General features: G+C 42.4%; 2 protein-coding genes across 21 annotated transcripts in view; both read right to left on the bottom strand.

Annotated features, from left to right (window-relative positions):
• Positions 1-695, bottom strand: part of LRCH3 (leucine rich repeats and calponin homology domain containing 3) — a 68,320-nt gene extending 67,625 nt beyond the window's left edge. For all 18 annotated transcript variants that reach the window (XM_055816950.1, XM_055816959.1, XM_055816954.1 and 15 more), the window contains exon 1: positions 406-695. In XM_055816950.1, the coding sequence (XP_055672925.1) occupies positions 406-643 (238 nt within the window). In that variant the 5' untranslated portion in view covers positions 644-695. The remainder of the gene's footprint in view (positions 1-405) is intronic.
• Positions 696-1,708: 1,013 nt separating this feature from the next.
• On the bottom strand, positions 1,709-16,308 carry FYTTD1 (forty-two-three domain containing 1). 3 transcript variants are annotated; one of them, XM_055816749.1, is made up of 10 exons: positions 16,132-16,308; positions 13,376-13,447; positions 12,796-12,927; positions 9,704-9,849; positions 8,781-8,893; positions 7,858-7,954; positions 6,739-6,800; positions 5,825-5,899; positions 4,893-5,019; positions 1,709-3,785 (listed from the first exon to the last, which is right to left on the bottom strand). In XM_055816749.1, the coding sequence occupies exons 1-10, from the start codon at positions 16,232-16,234 to the stop codon at positions 3,780-3,782; spliced, it is 933 nt and encodes a 310-aa protein (XP_055672724.1). In that variant the 5' UTR covers positions 16,235-16,308; the 3' UTR covers positions 1,709-3,779. The 3 variants fall into 3 exon arrangements, with proteins under 3 accessions (XP_055672724.1, XP_055672722.1, XP_055672723.1); XM_055816747.1 differs by having other exon boundaries at positions 1,709-3,789; positions 16,132-16,307; XM_055816748.1 differs by lacking the exon at positions 13,376-13,447 and having other exon boundaries at positions 1,709-3,789; positions 16,132-16,305.
• Positions 16,309-16,328: the final 20 nt, after the last annotated feature.

The following is a 16,328-nucleotide window of genomic DNA, read 5'->3' as shown; positions in this document are numbered from 1 at the left end:
GAGGAAGGGCGGAGGGGGGCGGCCGGAACGTGAGGGAGAAGCGGCCCCAGTGAGTCCTGCGGGCACCGCCACCGCTGAGGGAATCCCCCCCACACCCCTCAAGAGAATGAGGGGGGCTCCACCCCCCCCAACATCCACTGAGGAAATTTCTCCTCCTCGCGCATCCAGCTTCAAGTTACTGAGGAGGCAGCAAACTGATCTCAGCTTCACTCTCGGCGGGGGGAGAACAGCCACCCCCCACCCCCCCGCCCCGCGATGGGGAGCTGCCAGGGCCCGCCACACCGGCTGCCCCCAGCCCCGAGGCACTTACGAGGGCAAGGCAGGGCCAGTCGTCTCCCCTTCTCCCCCTATCCTTCTTTTCCCCGCTGCGCCGGCCCCCCCGCCCCCCGGCGCCGCGTCCCTCACCGGCCTGGGTGGTGTCGCTGAGGTCGTGGTTGGCGGCGCTGGCCCGCGGGTAGTCCCGGAGCTTCCTGCCGCTCAAGCTGAGGGTACCGCTGGCCGCCGCTTCTTCTAAGGCTCGATCTAGGGAGCGGCTCCACGAACCCGGGCCTGAAGGGCCGGGTGGCGGAGAACAAGCCGCCGCGTTCCCCGCTGGCATCACGGCAGAGCCGCCCTCCGGCGCCGCCAGCACCGCGGCCGCCATTTCCCCTGGCCGCCGCCGCCCGCCGCCCGCCGCCGCTCCGGCTTCGCGCGCCCCTGCGCAGGCGCGGGAAAGCCCCGGGCAGGGCAGGGCGCGCGCATGCGCCACCCGTGACAGGGCGCGCGCGCAGCCGAGCCGCCCGTCTGCGGGCGGGGGGCGGGGGGACGCGCGGCGCCTCGTCAAAATAACCCGAAATCAGCTCTTTTGGGGCGTCATTTTTCCATTCGCCTGGGGTAACCTGGCGTGCGAGGGGGCCCGCCTGCCCCCGGCCACGGCGGTGGTGCCGGCACGCTTTCCGAGCTCCGGAAGCGTAGGCGCCCGGGGGGGGGGGCGACGCCCCGCCGGCTGCCGCACAACGGGCCACGGGAGCCAGGAGGGAAAAGTACCAACTGCTCCGTGTCTTTTCCTCGATGTCATCAATCCTTAAGGAGTCGCACTCGTTGCAGCGTCCGAATAAATGCCCACCTTGCTCCGGGAAAGCGCCGGCCTGCTGCTCACGCTGCAACTGTAGCGTGTCCGCAGGCTGCCTGAAGCTGGCGAGGGAGAACAAGGGCTGTAGGCACCACCTTACCACTGGTACCTACAGGCTGTAATTTTTTCCTGCACCATCAATGAACAGCAGCACTTGCACTGCTTACCGGAGCCTCCGGCCAGCACCGCGCTCACCGTCGTGACTGTGGCAGCCCGTCAGGGCGTTCCCGCTGATCCTGCAACGCCAGGCAGCGACTTCTTGCTAGCAAGACATGCTCCAGCAACACGAAAACCAGTGCTTGGGCCGAAGATTAAGGGAGCTGGTACTATAATCACGCCAATCCACTAAATTAGACGGTGCTACTGAAAAATAGGTTCATAGCTGACACATTTAAATGCAAGTGAGCTTATACGGTGCTCAATTTTCAGGCTATTAAGCTGGGCAATGAATGCAAGCCCTCTTTGAATTAAATGTTCCAAACAATATACCAAATAGCGGCTTAATAAGAATTGAATAATTAAGAAGCCCTTGAAGGATACCAGAAAATCACATAACCGATGTATCGCCCAGGTGGTTATAACAGGAACAAGACAGTATGAAACTGTAACTTTTTATTAAAAAAAAAAAAAAGAAAAATTAACAGCTTCAGAATAGATCAAATGTAATAACTTCTCCAAAAAATACCAAAAGGTACAGTGTAAAGCATCTTCTCATTAAATACAAACTAGCATTTTTTGATGCATTGCATCAATGTTTTGCATCTGTGCTGATGCAAAAGATTTTTTTTTGTTGCATCCTGGCACATGGAAAATGTATACACTGAAATAAGGTGACTGACACCACTTTATCTACTCAAATTCTAACAGTGGGACATTTTTTTAAAAAAAAAAATCCTACTAGTAATTAAGAAAAATCTCTTAACACCATTACATTTAGTTTGTTTCTGCTAAGGTATATCTTTCAACATTAAAAATAAGGGTTTAAGTACTATATAGCATCAGGATGCACTCTGACTTTAAAACTGCTGTACAAACAAAAGCCCTTCTACTGTCAAATGCTCTTCAACGTTGAAGTTCCTGGTAAATGCTAGTTAACTTGGAATTTGAGATAAAAATGCAAGGAAACCACCTCTGTAAGAAGTCAAATGTAAATTCTTCAAGAACAATAAAAGGAATTAAACCTACTTCAAAGACCATAAACATTTCTGGATGCAGCAAGCCAATCAACCTAACTGCACCTAAATCTCATTGCTATAGAACAGTGTTAAGTTCATCAGTTCTTGGTCTGGAAGCAATTCTGAACAGGTGCCTCAGTTTTAGGGATCATAAAAATAGACGCTGAGGATGTTTCAGTTGTTACCATCCTGCAGATTCTGAGGCACAAAACTAAGCTTAAAGCAAGTGACTACATGCTCTTGCTTAATGCCTTACACATGCTGGCAAACTGAGGGCTTTCCTCCAGCAATGTTCCCTACTTTCAGCCAATTTCAAGATGTCTGACCACTTCTGATGAGCTTCACATCTTTACTCTCTTTGGTATATACAAACAAGTGCCATTAGATTGCCTGCCTCTGGCTATTTCTAAGAGCCAGAGAAAACCCTCTGGGGCAAGGTATGAAAGATAACAATTCTGTCTGGGAGGGTAAGGAACTCTACCATACCACTGACTTCCCTGTAAACTGTTGCATTTATTCCTATGAAATTACTCAAAAATATGAAGTTATTGCATTAAGTTTGTGGAAAAAAAACAACTTAAAAAACAAATAGAAAGCAAAAGTTTAAAGAAAAAATAGGAGACAGGCATACTCCATTTGCAGAGGAGGAAGATGAACTTGAGCTAATTGTAATATAAATTACTCTCATACTGCCTGTGCAGTATTCCTCCAGTATGATCTAGAAACTTTTAAGGATAAGAGTACAATAGTCCCCATCCCCTTTATATATTTTGGGTCTCAACTAATAGCTTTATTTATGAAAAAGTGAAGATGCAAAACATTAAGTTTTCAAGAAAGGAAAAAAAATTGAACTTCAAAAGCACAAAGAAGTACAACCAATGCTCCCATGAAAAATGCTGCTACATCACTACCAAAGTATTCAGGGACTGAGGCTCTGTGCCAAACTGCAGTCCAAAGGAAAGTTCATAGCCAGTCCCTAAAAAACCCTAAAATGGGGTTTGTAATGAAACAGTTACACAATCTTTACCATAACAGAGGGGTCAAAGAACTGATACTGAGCACTCCTAAATAAAACAAAAAAAAAACCCCAACAAGAAAACCCCAAGCCCAAAACTTTTAAAATTCATGTTTGCAAGATGAACCAAAACCTGTGTTTGTCATCAGCTGGGCCATGTAATCTTTTCCAACCAGGTGATGGTGCCACTCCAGCAGATCAGTTTCCCCACTTTCCCCCCTCAGGGCATCGTATCTTTTACCATTTGAAGTAAAAGTAATAAAGAGAGATAGTTCTGCCACCATTTTAGCAAAAAGTCTAGAGAATTTCAGTGACATATGCTGTGTTCTTTTGCCCACTTTTATCTCAGTTTCTTAGGTAGGTGGGATCAGTGCTCAAGTCCATCTGTCAGGTTAACCCACTGTTACAAAACGGCTTCCTTTGTTCTGCGACAGTGCTGTTCTTTGTTCCTTCAGGATCCCAAAACGTTCGTTCAATGTCATCCCTGTCTGAAAAATAAAGTCTTTTAACCATAAACTTAAAAGATGTTAGGTTAATGTAATCAAGGTAACAGAGAGAAGAATAATTTTTTCCTCATTTTATATCATCACTTGAATTCTTAATTGCCTTACTTTGATTTACAAACAAACAAAAAAACCCCCAAAAATGAAGTTTGATTTGATTTCATTATTTCCTGCATCATTTAAAAAATCAGATGGGACTATACATCAAGAGCTAGCATTTCTCAGAATTTGTTAAGAATACATGGTACACAATGTACAATGTCAAAACTGAAAGTCTACTCAAAATATTGTAAGTTGAACTGAGGACGGACTGAAAAAGGGAGCTTTCACTACACTCATTTCCCCCACACAGGTTCTATGCAACTTCAACAAATGCAGCATTCTAACCATGTTAATGCAGGTTGCTTTCCAGTCCATCCAGTTGAGGCACTAGACTCGAATCTAGTCCAAAAGTTCAACTATTTTCACAATACAGTAGCAGACTATTTTTGACATACTGCTTATTCATGGAAGGAACAAATCCGGACTGACACCCTGACCTCATGTAGTTTTCTACAGCTGGTAGTAAGGAGCTGATTATAAGAGAACTCCTTCAATGACAGCACCAAGATTCCTGCACCAAATTGCCTGCCTTCATGAAACTTATGAAAAATTGCTCATCTTTCAAGCCTTTACATCATCACATTTAACTTTTTTTCCTAGATGCATAGCAAAAGTTGCCTTATAAATTCAGCTGTCAGGGTTCCATGCACATTACACAACTGCAAGAAGCTCATCCCTGAATTATACACGGTTGTTGATTCAAGCACAGCAGGAACATCAGAAGGCTTTCAGAAATAGTCAACATTTTACATCCCATTTAAAGCATGTCAGCATGCAGGACATGAAGTAGAAGAACAGGAACAGTGAGTTTAGGTACTTGCTTGAAGTTACATAGCAAGTTAATGGAAGAACCAGAAGTGGAAACAAGAAGTAGACACTAGTTCCCTCTTTCTGTCACTAGTGAGCCTAGGAGGAAAGTGCCTGGCTCACTGGCTTTTATCTGTCTTGGAATTACTTCCACAGTTAAGGAAAGAAACTGCATTTACCTGTTTGCCAACACTATTGATATCAAACTGCAATGGAACCCCTTTAGGAATCTTCTTCTCTTCAGATTGGTCCCTCTTCATCAGAAATGGTGGCACAGGAGTACGAGTTAATCGTAATTTCTGGGAACTGTGAAAGAAGAATATTACAAAGGACACAGTGAATATATGTTTTATGCAATAAAGCCTTAATGCAGATAGCATTATGAATGTTTCATCAAGCCATTTGATCAGGCTGGATGAATAGCTGGAAGGCACAAATTCGAGAAGGTAAAAGTCAAGCAGAACTATAAAGGGTACCATTTGTAATTGTTTTCAGACAGCAAGTGTCCCGGCCGGAAGCCATCTTATCTTTTCTCTCTCCTACTGACAAACGCATCATTTGCGGTTAATTATTCCCACAAATACAAAAAATAACAATTGGTAGTCTTCCTTATAGGTAAAATGCTACTAATGAAAGAGCTACTCAAGAGATTTTTAAAATAAAACACCTCAAGAAACAACAGTACCATCAATTTCCCAAAGACAAATAAAGCAATGCTTTCTTTAATCACAACTCCAGCAATATCTTTATGAATCAGGGAGGAACTATTACCATCACTCATCAACTAGATGTTCATTCATTTTCATTCAGATAGAGAAGGAAAAGAGCTGCAATACAGTGATTTGGGAAAGGCAGGCAAGATGAAAATCTATCAGCCCACCACTCTTCAACTTTATACACCACAACAAGCCCCCAACTGGGACATGCCTTGTGAAATCCAGCTGTGATGTTAATACAAATATAGCTCGGAAATGGGGCAGGTTTAGAAATCTTCGCAAAAAGCTGTGACCTTCAGATCACCTGAAATACTATCTGCAAGGAACTTACTAAACGGCTCAGAACAGTGATTTCAGTTACTTAAGAACATTTCAGAACTTTTCTGAAAACTCACACTGGGGTTATGATTGCTCCTGGGTTGTCAATAGACACAGTCAGAATCCCTCCACTTGTGGTAGAAGTTCGCCATCTAGTTTGAAAACACAGAAATCACTTACAAAAATGTGGCAGAAGTTTCAATACCTTTAAATGTGCGTCCAAAATGTTGGCTAGTAAAGAATGTACAAGCTTTCAGAATATAGGCCAGTATGAACACCACAAGCAGTCAAACAATCTACAAGAAGCTTGGTTATTGATTCTTGTATTTTTTTACATTATCTAAACCTATTCAGGTCAGTGCTACATCACATGCTGGCAGGGTGTACCAGAACTACAGCACTGGTTGAGATGTTCACTTCTTTAGAACATTCGGTTTCCTTGTCACAGATGGGGCCATAATGGTCCTCACAGCAAACCAGAGGTGGCAGACTGCAGGTCTGTGGCATATGCTGCTAGTAACACAACTCGGCAACTTGTTTGTTAGTAACACAACAGGCTAAGAGCCTAACAGGCACAGAATGATATGGGAAGAACACGTGGGCGGAAAGCCAAGTATCTACCTTGTGGCGTGCCTTGTTTACTTCCAAACTGCTCCATAGGTTTATATATATATATTTATTTTTTTAAAATAAAATAGAAATTACTTCAAGAGCTCAGGAGAACACTGACATTTGAATTTTTCTTCCAGTCTATGCAGTATTCACAAGTGGTAGAGATTAGTCTGATCCTCTGAAGCTACCACCTTCCCCCTCATTCCTGCAAGCATCTTATACAAAGTCCTCCTGGTTAAATCAGAAGATAATTTTCACTGTCACTCAGCTGATGCCTACGGGGGGGGGAAAACCCCATTCAATTATCATAGCCAGGAAGCCACAGCTAAAACAAGAATCATGAGTAACCAAATTGAAGTTTTCCAAATTAAATACTTACTGACGAGTTCTCTTTACTGTCTGATTATCAAGATCATCTGTTGACTGCACTTGGGCCTGCACCTGAAAACACATCAATACAGACACTGGATTTGAATACTGCTTCAATTCCCATTGTAGCAGCTGGAAATATAGCAGTTAAAAAAACAGAAATTTAAAGCTGTTTGTATGCTCTGCACGAATGGGGCTGTACTTTCAGAGACTTCAAAGATAGCTATACAACTACCTTTGTAAGACATTGGGAAAAAATTACTTTAAGAACACAAAATGATTTAAAAATTGTCAATGACAGTAACTTAACCAATAAAGAGATGGAAACATTTTTGAGGACCATGTCAGCAAACATACACTTTACCAAGGTACACCAAAATGTTATCAGGCCAGCAAGAAAAACCAGGCTAGTTCCTAACCTGATGAATGTTAACATACATAATATCCAATACGCTACTAAGCCTCACTACTGTTTTAGAGGACTTTGGTTTTGGTTTTCTCCCTCCTGATCCTGTCCGTAATTCCACAATCCACGTGGATGGAAGACAACAGCTACTTACATTCACAACAATGGCAGACATAGAATGTGGGTACAAATGAAAACTGAGAACACCCCTTATCATGCACTGCACACTCTCTATTCTCTTTATCTTACTCAAAACAACTAAAAAATACTTAGGTAACTAAAATAATAACTTAAATAACTAGAATATATACACACCCCCCAAAAAAAGTTTAAAAAAACCCCAAACCACCCCATAATCAGATTCTAAAACACATTTCTGCTCTAACCTTCACCCAAAGGTAACTTTTGCAAGCTGTACAGTGCTTTCCAACATTTACTTTTAAAAGGAAAAATTAATACGTGGCAACTACCGTCAAACATTCTGACAAGTTCCATGCCCCTCTGAACAGTCCGGCTACACTGGAACAGGAAGCAAGACTCAATAGGTTACAGTAACTGAAAAGGACAAGTACATTCGCCTAGAAGAACCCGTGCCTATTTCCCAGTCCACCTAAAGTTTCTACTCAGCTCTGATACTCAGAGTTGATTCATTAATATCAGAGTTATAGGTTAGCTTAGAACCTGTGGCACAATTTTGTTGTTGTTTTCAGTGATTTTTATTACCTTCAGGCCCCTTCTGAACAGGAAAGTTGCTTGACGAGTGTCTTTCTGCTGATTTAGTTTGTTTCCAATTCTGGCAAAAGTGGATGGCATGTTATTCCTGTAATATTTATTAAAGTATAGTTATCAAAGGCTCCAAAGATAACATCTTAGAGAGACTATGACAGAAGGCAGGCTAGAGCCCACTACATCCCTAAGGACATCTGCAACGTTGCCTCTTTGAGGCTGAACATTTCAGTTGCAATAAGCTGCTCATCTACTAGGAAAAAATCACATTACTCAAATGGAGAAATCACTTATGTTACTTGGAAGCGTAACACTCGTACTTCACAGGACAGTATGGTCATTAACTCTGCTTTTTACTTCACTCAGTATCCTCCAGCACTTTAAATGTTGCCTATTAAAGTAAAACAAGTCTTGGTATGTATAAAGAAAGTTTGCTTACACTTTCTACAATAGTCACATAGTAAGAATTTTCATCACGGACACCAGTTAAGATGCAGTTTAAAACAGGCATGTTAATTCCAGCACAAATAAAACATGCAATAGCTTCCATGAAACTGAAGATGGCACCAGCTTCCACAAAGGCATTTTATGTAGAAAGTTCAGAAACCCATGGCTTTTATTTCAAAGCTACCAAAATCCAGATTGGCCATTTCCATATAGGCTGCCTACGATTTAAACGAAGGCAGAATACCAGGTGCTCACAAACAGAGTGCTCTACATGGTAATAAATATCTGGCTTTGTATTGAGACCACATTTGTTCTGTGCTTGGCTTCCAAATTTGTAGAACTTCATACACATGATGGTCTTGAATGTGTTACTACTGCTAGTACCTACCATCTTCTCCTGGACTCAGTCCCATCAAATAAGGCTCACTGGAAAGTTGTCAAGAACAGTTCAGAAAGCAGAGTTGGTATTTTACCTTCTATTTAGTGGGGCAGGCCTCCTAAGGGCTGGAGCTTGTTTTCTCTGCATTTCAGATTGTCTCTGCAGGTTTGTTTTCTTTTTCAAAACAGGGTAATTCCTCTGTGCATTCTTAAAAAACAGTAAACATACATAGCATATATGTATACTGTGCACAAACACTTTTCCTTCAATTCCAATTTACAAACTGCATAGAGAATACATTTGGCTTTGCCTACCTTTCACAGTCTAGTATAATTTGAAAATAACTTCTACACTTGCATGAGTTATATATATTCCCCTCCTTTCCAGGCTACCCTCCCCCCCCCATCCCCCGGCCCCCACCAAAAAACCCCACCAAAAACAAAACCCAAGAGCTTAGCAGTTACTTTTTGGTTATTATATCTCCCTAAACTGACAAAATACATGCTTCACACATCTTTAAAATTATTCTTCACAAATCCAAAAGCAATCCCCATCCTACAATACTGAATGAGATTGAGTAGACAATACACTGGAGGAGTACAGAAGAGGGAGCCTACTGATGGAGTTAAGTATTTTACAAAAGCTTCCATTTTTGTACATGCTTAAGGTCTGGATGCTGGCTGAATCACTGGTTTGTAACGAAGCAATGCAAATACAAGACATCCTAATAAGTGAGCTTTTCTTGTAAAAATACAGTTACTATCTCCATGCTTGCACAGAACACACTTCTGTACTTCAATTTTCATCACTTGCAACCCAATTAAGTGTTAAAACAACTTTCAACCTAGTCATTAACCACCCCTCTAACAAACAAGAACTCAGCTAACACATCCCTAATTTAATAAAAGGCTGTACCAGATGTTTCCATTTTATATTGCAGTAACACTGTGCTGAAGCCATTGTATTTAATTTTTTTTAATCTGCTCTTACATAAACCACTAGAACTGCATTAATTACCTTCTCACTAAGTGGTTGTCTGTTCAGGGGACTAATTCCTTTGTGTGAACCCACTGCTTTCTTGGCTGCCAAGCCGGTTATAACTCCATAAGAACGCTTCTTCCCTGCTATCTTCTTCCTCCGTCCCAAACGATTTTTACCATAACCTGCAACAAGCATGAGAAGTTCAACAATTATTATTCAAAGAAAAAGCTTACTGCTTTAAGATGCTATGCAGGCAATGCAAGTTATTTGGCTGCAGGCTTCAAGCCTTAGAGCAGAACCTATCACTATACTTTTTAAGACAATTTGGTCATTCAGTTATTTTAGCAGGTCTGGCCCAAGCCCTAGCACAACAATAATCAGCTCCTCGTATAGATCACAGTTTTGCTCTAGTTCATTGCATTAATTTCTGCTGCTAACATGTCTACAGGGACAACTTAATTCTGGCATAGAAAACTACCAAAATACTCCGAAATGGAACTTCACCAAGCACTGAATAATACAAAACCAAACCAAAATAAACCCCCAGCTCTCTACCCATTCAGCAAACTTTAAATTACCAGTTTTATTAAAAAAAAGAACAAAAGCAACTTCAAAGCTTATTTATTTAGATCAGTGGTTCCCAAGACATGACTTAAGAAAAAAGAACATAGCAATTGGCCCACACCACCATATTAAACAGCGTATGAATTACATCACATTTAAAGTGTTTTCAATTAGAAGTCGGCATGGCAGTCTGCATGAAATAGAATGGAAAGCAGCCTTTGAATATAAAAGGTTTTTAAGTCTGAGGTCTGTAGTATAAACATCTCAGATCTCCAGTTACAAGGGTCTGGTTAACCCTGTCTGGAGCCACTTAGCCTCACACTATGAATAACAACCATGTTTCAGTTTTACCCCCGAGTATCATCCCCTCTACAACCTCAGACTGCAAGATAAATTTAAGACTAAGGAGTCAGCGCTATAGCAACAGACACATCAATTTTGACATATCTGACTTCATAGCATCGATAATAAATCTGTGTTTTTTCATGAGGCAGGAGCCACCACATGAAGTACGCTATGGACCAAAACACAGCTTAGATAAATTTGCCATGGAGAAACTGCTATGTACCCACATTTTGTGGGTGGTTAGCAAATAATCTTTTCAAAGAGAAAAGCTGAGAAACAGGGTTACTTAGGCTGAAAGGGACCTTACGAGCTCTGTGGACCAATCTTTGCTCAAAAAAATGACAACTTCAAAGTTAGCTCAGGCTGCACAGGGTTTTGTGCAGTTGCATTCTGTGTATCACCAAGGACAACTTTTATTTAAAGAACCATATTCTTCTCTCTGTTTCTCCCCCCGAATGCTTAAAAGAGTACTAGCTCAAGTTCCTAGCTTCTTTCCAGAGTTTGGCAGCCATTTCTAAAACCGCAAAGAATTGAATTCTGTTGATCATTTGTGGTTTCTGTAGCTGTCCATAAACAACTGAGAATTTGCAACTTATCAGAGTAACTTCAATGGCAACAAAGCAGCAATAAATCTGTTGGTCATAAGCTACTAATAAGCAGAATGCTCAGAATAATTAATCTTCTGCTCAAAAAACAATATAAAAGAGGTTTGCTTTCAACAGCAGAAAATGTGTAGAGTTGTATAGGAAGGAGCAGTTAAAGCTATTCACAATGTTTCAACATGCCGCAAGCCCATTTTACAAAAAATTTTTTGCTTTTTCCTAGAACAAGGGCAAGCAAGGAGGGAGGGTTCCATGGAAGGAAAATAGCTGCCAAGACGGTCGTCTTTAGAGTTTTATATTTGCAGCTCAGTTTTCTCCTAAAACTTTAAATTCTAATACTTCCTTCTTTTGTGCCCTTTAGATCATAAACAATTGCATTTGACAACAGTGGTCATAAATAGAAGCCTACATGTTTGACAATCTACAACTTAAATTCACTTACTCTTCACCTACACCAATATTCTTATACTTGGGCTGACTGATGCACTGTCACCAATTGATGCACAAGTAACACTGCTATGTTGGCCTGTATAAAAAGCAAAACTCCTCTGAGCCCTGAGCAACAGGACATTCCACTGATCCCCAAAGACATTTACTCTAAGGTGCTAACAACCAGCTGCTGCTACAACAAACACGAAGCAAAACAAAGAATAGAATGGGATCACTGTGAATACACCAGACAGATGTGTATTCATTTTAAATGAATGCTACTAAACAACAAATTGCATGTGTTAACTTAAACACCTAATTAGCTTGTTTTGAAGTAAGCTTTCTGATTAGACAGTACTTTTCTATGTTTTGATCATCCAGTGCCAAAAAGTACTTTTCAAAATTAAATGTAAGCAAAACCAGCCTATACTTCAAAGAGGCGCTGGCCAAGTACTGGACTAAAACCTGTGAATCATTTTAGAATATGACCCTTGTTTATCACAAAAAACCTGATGACAGTTAACTCGGGGAACCTGCAAGTAAAGCTGTTACTGTGCACTTCTCTCGCTCCCTGTCTATATGATTTTTTTCCCCACCCTTTTGTATTCCACTGTAAAAATATTGGCTAAGGCGGCTGACACAGTACTTCCTTTGTGTCCCAAGCTCTTAACAAGAAAAGCCAACGCAGACACTCTGCACTATCCATTTATATATCCCAGAACCAGCATTACAGTCTGTAGAAACAGCTATTTTGGGAAGGCCTACTACGAGAATTCTACCTAGCAAATATAAATATGCTGGATCTTTTGCACAAAGCCCTGAGCTCTGGCAAGGCCTCCCCATTTCCTAATATACAGGCTTTGATATAAGCACTCTTTCTATCCATCTCTGAGAAGGGATAAAGTATCAACACAATTTCTAAAAATATTTTTTTTAAAAAAAATCAGTAAGTAAATTCTTCCTTGACTTAACGTCCCTCAAGCAGCTAAGCTCCTATGTCAGTAACTTTCTCACACTGAACCAGAAACAAAACCAAACATAATTGGATCAAAAAGAATCAAATTATAATCAAAACTACACATAACAATATTTGAAAGACACCTGAACTGACTGTATCAATCCATACATTCCATTAGGTTACATTTCAGCTCAAAAGAGATACTGCACAATCCACATTATGTTTGGCACCTTTCTGCTGTTGGATTCCCCACTTGGAGCCTGGTGTCCTGAACTGTCGAGTTCGATTCTGCTGAAGTCCTCTTTTCATTTTAGGGGAATATTGCTTTCTCTCTTCTTTCTTGTTCAGTTTAATTATATCATCTGTAAGAATAACAAAAAATGAAGAATTTGACACGCTGCAGATATACTCTAGCTCTGAAGAAAAAACTTTAGCAGCTTAAGAGTCTTGGCAAATAGACCAGTTAACCTTGCAAGGCTAGCACATACAAGTTAAGGTTCCAGAAATACTATCACTATAAAACATCCAGTCCCTGTTAGTCTTACAGCACTTGCTTAATAATACAACGCCCTAGCAAAAGAGAAGCAGTTGCATACATCCAAAAAACCCAAGAGGCTTGAAAGATCATGGCATTCCGCCCAGCATTAAATTTTAAACTGAATGAGTCATTAGTTTTTATACACCATTAAAGAAAAAATAATCCCATCTCACTCCCAGACTTTGCAGATTCCAGACAAAATGCTGGTTCAAGACTTAGCTCTTCCATCCTAAGTTACTTAAGGAAAATCACACAGCAAGAACTCAGCCTACCAGTTATCTTCATATGTTCACCGAGGTTGACATGATAGGAAAAAAGCAAACAAGACTTCTCTCCCCAGGTATCTGCAATCCAAAAAATCATCTTACCTATTGTCCAGGGCAACAATGCTGAACAAATTATTAATCAGCTTAAGAATACACGTAAGGTAATAAGCTGATGAAAAGTGAACAGCAGCAGGTCTGTCAAGTGCAAATCACACCACACCAGTTTGATTTCCTTCACTGACCTGATAGCTGGCTCAGGAGACAAGAGCAAAGCAACAGATGTGTGGCAGGCTTTTATTTGACTGTTAGCTTAATGATCTTAAATCAAAGTGCCAAATTCTGTTTCTTGCATCTAGATCATGACAGCATAACAGATAAAAATGTTATGTTTCAACGGGGAGCTACTACAAACATGTCGACATCCTTTTTTGAGTCAGGGATAGATGGGAACGAGGTTACTGCATTTGAGTTCAAATGGACTCAGATGGCACAGAACAGAGAAAACACCATTTTAACAAAACCCAAACAAAAATCACAGCATTGTTATCCAGTGTTTTGTATAGTGCTGAAGTAATGCTAAGAGAAAATCACCTTACATTGCTGTAAAAATGATTGAATATTCAGAAAAAAATCTATTAGGATAAGGAATACTGATACATGTCACTCAGGGTTTGACTTCCATAGAATCTTCTTTACCAAAGGGATCATCCCTGGAGCAAGGATTACCAAACCATCCTTTTTTATACAACAAAGGAAACCAAAGCCACTTCAAAAGGGTATACAGCTCCAAAATAGCAGCTGCCAACAGCAGCACTCAACCAGGAGCATTATTTGAATGTAGCACCAATAGTAAAGTGATGTTCCACAAAACCTGAGACTTTCAAAACTGTTAGAACAGAATATGTAATTCTGCATAATAGCTGCTCCCATTCCTGTGTACCCATGATACAAACCCACCACTCTAAGACCGCAGTTCCTTGCTTCACAGTTTTATCTGCTCCATCTTAAATCCCATTTTAGCAAGTTAGTTGTTGATGCACACAGGGTTACAAGTTTTTAAACAGAAGAACTTAAGTTTCAGCTATTCTCTTATTTGGGGAAATGAAGGGTATCTGGGACTTTACGCATTTGTTTGCTTCAGTGTGTCTCAGCTTTCTCCTGTCCTGCCCTGAGATCAGAAATCAAACCCACAGTTAGAACAGCTGAATAATCTGGGAACATTATCAAACTGGAAGCTTAGCTTCAGATGAGTTGCACATAACACACCAGCAACAAAGCCAAGCGTATTACTATATGAGAAAATACTGAATATTAAGATCTAGATTTTTAAGTTTTCCTAGATTAATGTTGTATCAATTTTTTTGATATCACGACAGATGTGGGTCACAACAGCCTCTTAAACAAGGTATCACCACGACAACACAACAGCCCTTTGCAATCTATTAGTCAATGTCCAGAACACATAGTAGTGGCTAATCAAAAGATTAACTTGGCCACTAAACATTGGAATATACGAAAATACAACTGGCCACTCGGAATCAATAACTCTATTAACCTTGATAACCTTGGAAACAAAGATTCAGTGTGCTACAAATAAAACTAGATTTATATGAATGCTGTAATGCTACTCCACATTCACTCTAAATGTCATTTAACGAGTTATCTCCATTGCCAAAACAAAGAACTCCACCAGATTATTTACTGAAGGAAAAACTGTACAAATCCACAAAGGCTAAACCTACAGCCAACATTCTAGTTCACATTATGACTTTGCTTTTTGAAGTGAATATCCTGATAGTACCCATCTACCACGCTCTGGTAGCATCATGGAGCAGCCTTGGAGTGTACAAAACCAGCTGGCTTTTGATTTTTTTCTAAAACTAAACTGGAAGGTGCACTCCAGGAACATACCATAAGTGTCCCCAACTGTTAAGGGAACTCAATGCATAGTCCCAGATCTACTCTGAGATACCTCTTTGAAATTGCACAGATATCAGTTTCTCAGACACACTCCAGAGACACAGCTCTGCAGATGTGTAACGAGGCTGTGCAATTAACACAACCAATGGGAGGCCAAGGGAGAGAGGGTTGATTGTCACAGGAAACTATGTGGTAGAGACGACATCACGCTTGATCCGACTGGTAAAGTACTGCAAAAGGGTTACAAAGGAGACTTGCCATTACCGACTTCCAAACCTGAGAAGAAAATAAGGGCAAAGACAGCCGAGTGGCAACCTCACAACGCCCACCTCTGTAACCAGGAGTGCCAGGCGAGGTCCTGTGACGCTCTCCCGGGAACCACCCAGCAAAAGGCTTGGGCGCCGTGGGCCTGGCTGGTGCCAAATGCACGCAGCGCCCCGGTCTTCAGCCTGCTCCGGACACCCAGAAGGAACAAAGGGGACCCATCCGGCTCCTCCTTAGCCAGGGACGGCGATGCTCCAAGGCCAGGCCCCTGGGAGCCCCGCTGCTCCCGGGGACACAGCCGGGCCTCACCTCCCGTCCCCGCCGCGGCGGGCCCACAGGCCCCGAAGCCAGCTTCTCATCCCGCCCCCCCGCGCTCCAGCTGTGGTAGGCTCCTGCTCCCCCGCACCCCCCGCCCGACTTGGCGCAGGCCGCCTCCCCACGGCCCCCGTTGGTTCCGCCCGCGCCGGGGCCGGCAAAGCCTGTTGGTTCGTTCCGCTCCCCTCGGCCCCAGCGTTTGGTTCAGCCCGCGCCCCTCCACCCGCTCCCCCACAGCGGCGGGCCCGAGGCGCCTTCCTCACCGAGGGACATGTCGATCTTCTCCAGGCTGTCGCTGCTGCCGTTCCGGGCCCCCGCCACAGCCGAGGAGCCCGAAGGCGGCGCCGCAGCCCCGAACCCGCTCATGGCTGCCCGCAGGACCACCGCCGCCTCCCCTCGCCGCCTCCCCTCACCGCCTCGGCCGGCGGGCTGCACGCATGCGCAGGGCGCGGACGCGCAG

The sequence above is a fragment of the Falco peregrinus genome, chromosome 12 (genome assembly GCF_023634155.1).
Source record: "Falco peregrinus isolate bFalPer1 chromosome 12, bFalPer1.pri, whole genome shotgun sequence".
NCBI lineage: Eukaryota > Metazoa > Chordata > Aves > Falconiformes > Falconidae > Falco > Falco peregrinus.
Note: the sequence above shows the minus strand (reverse complement) of the source record. Positions and strands in the feature narration are given on the sequence as shown.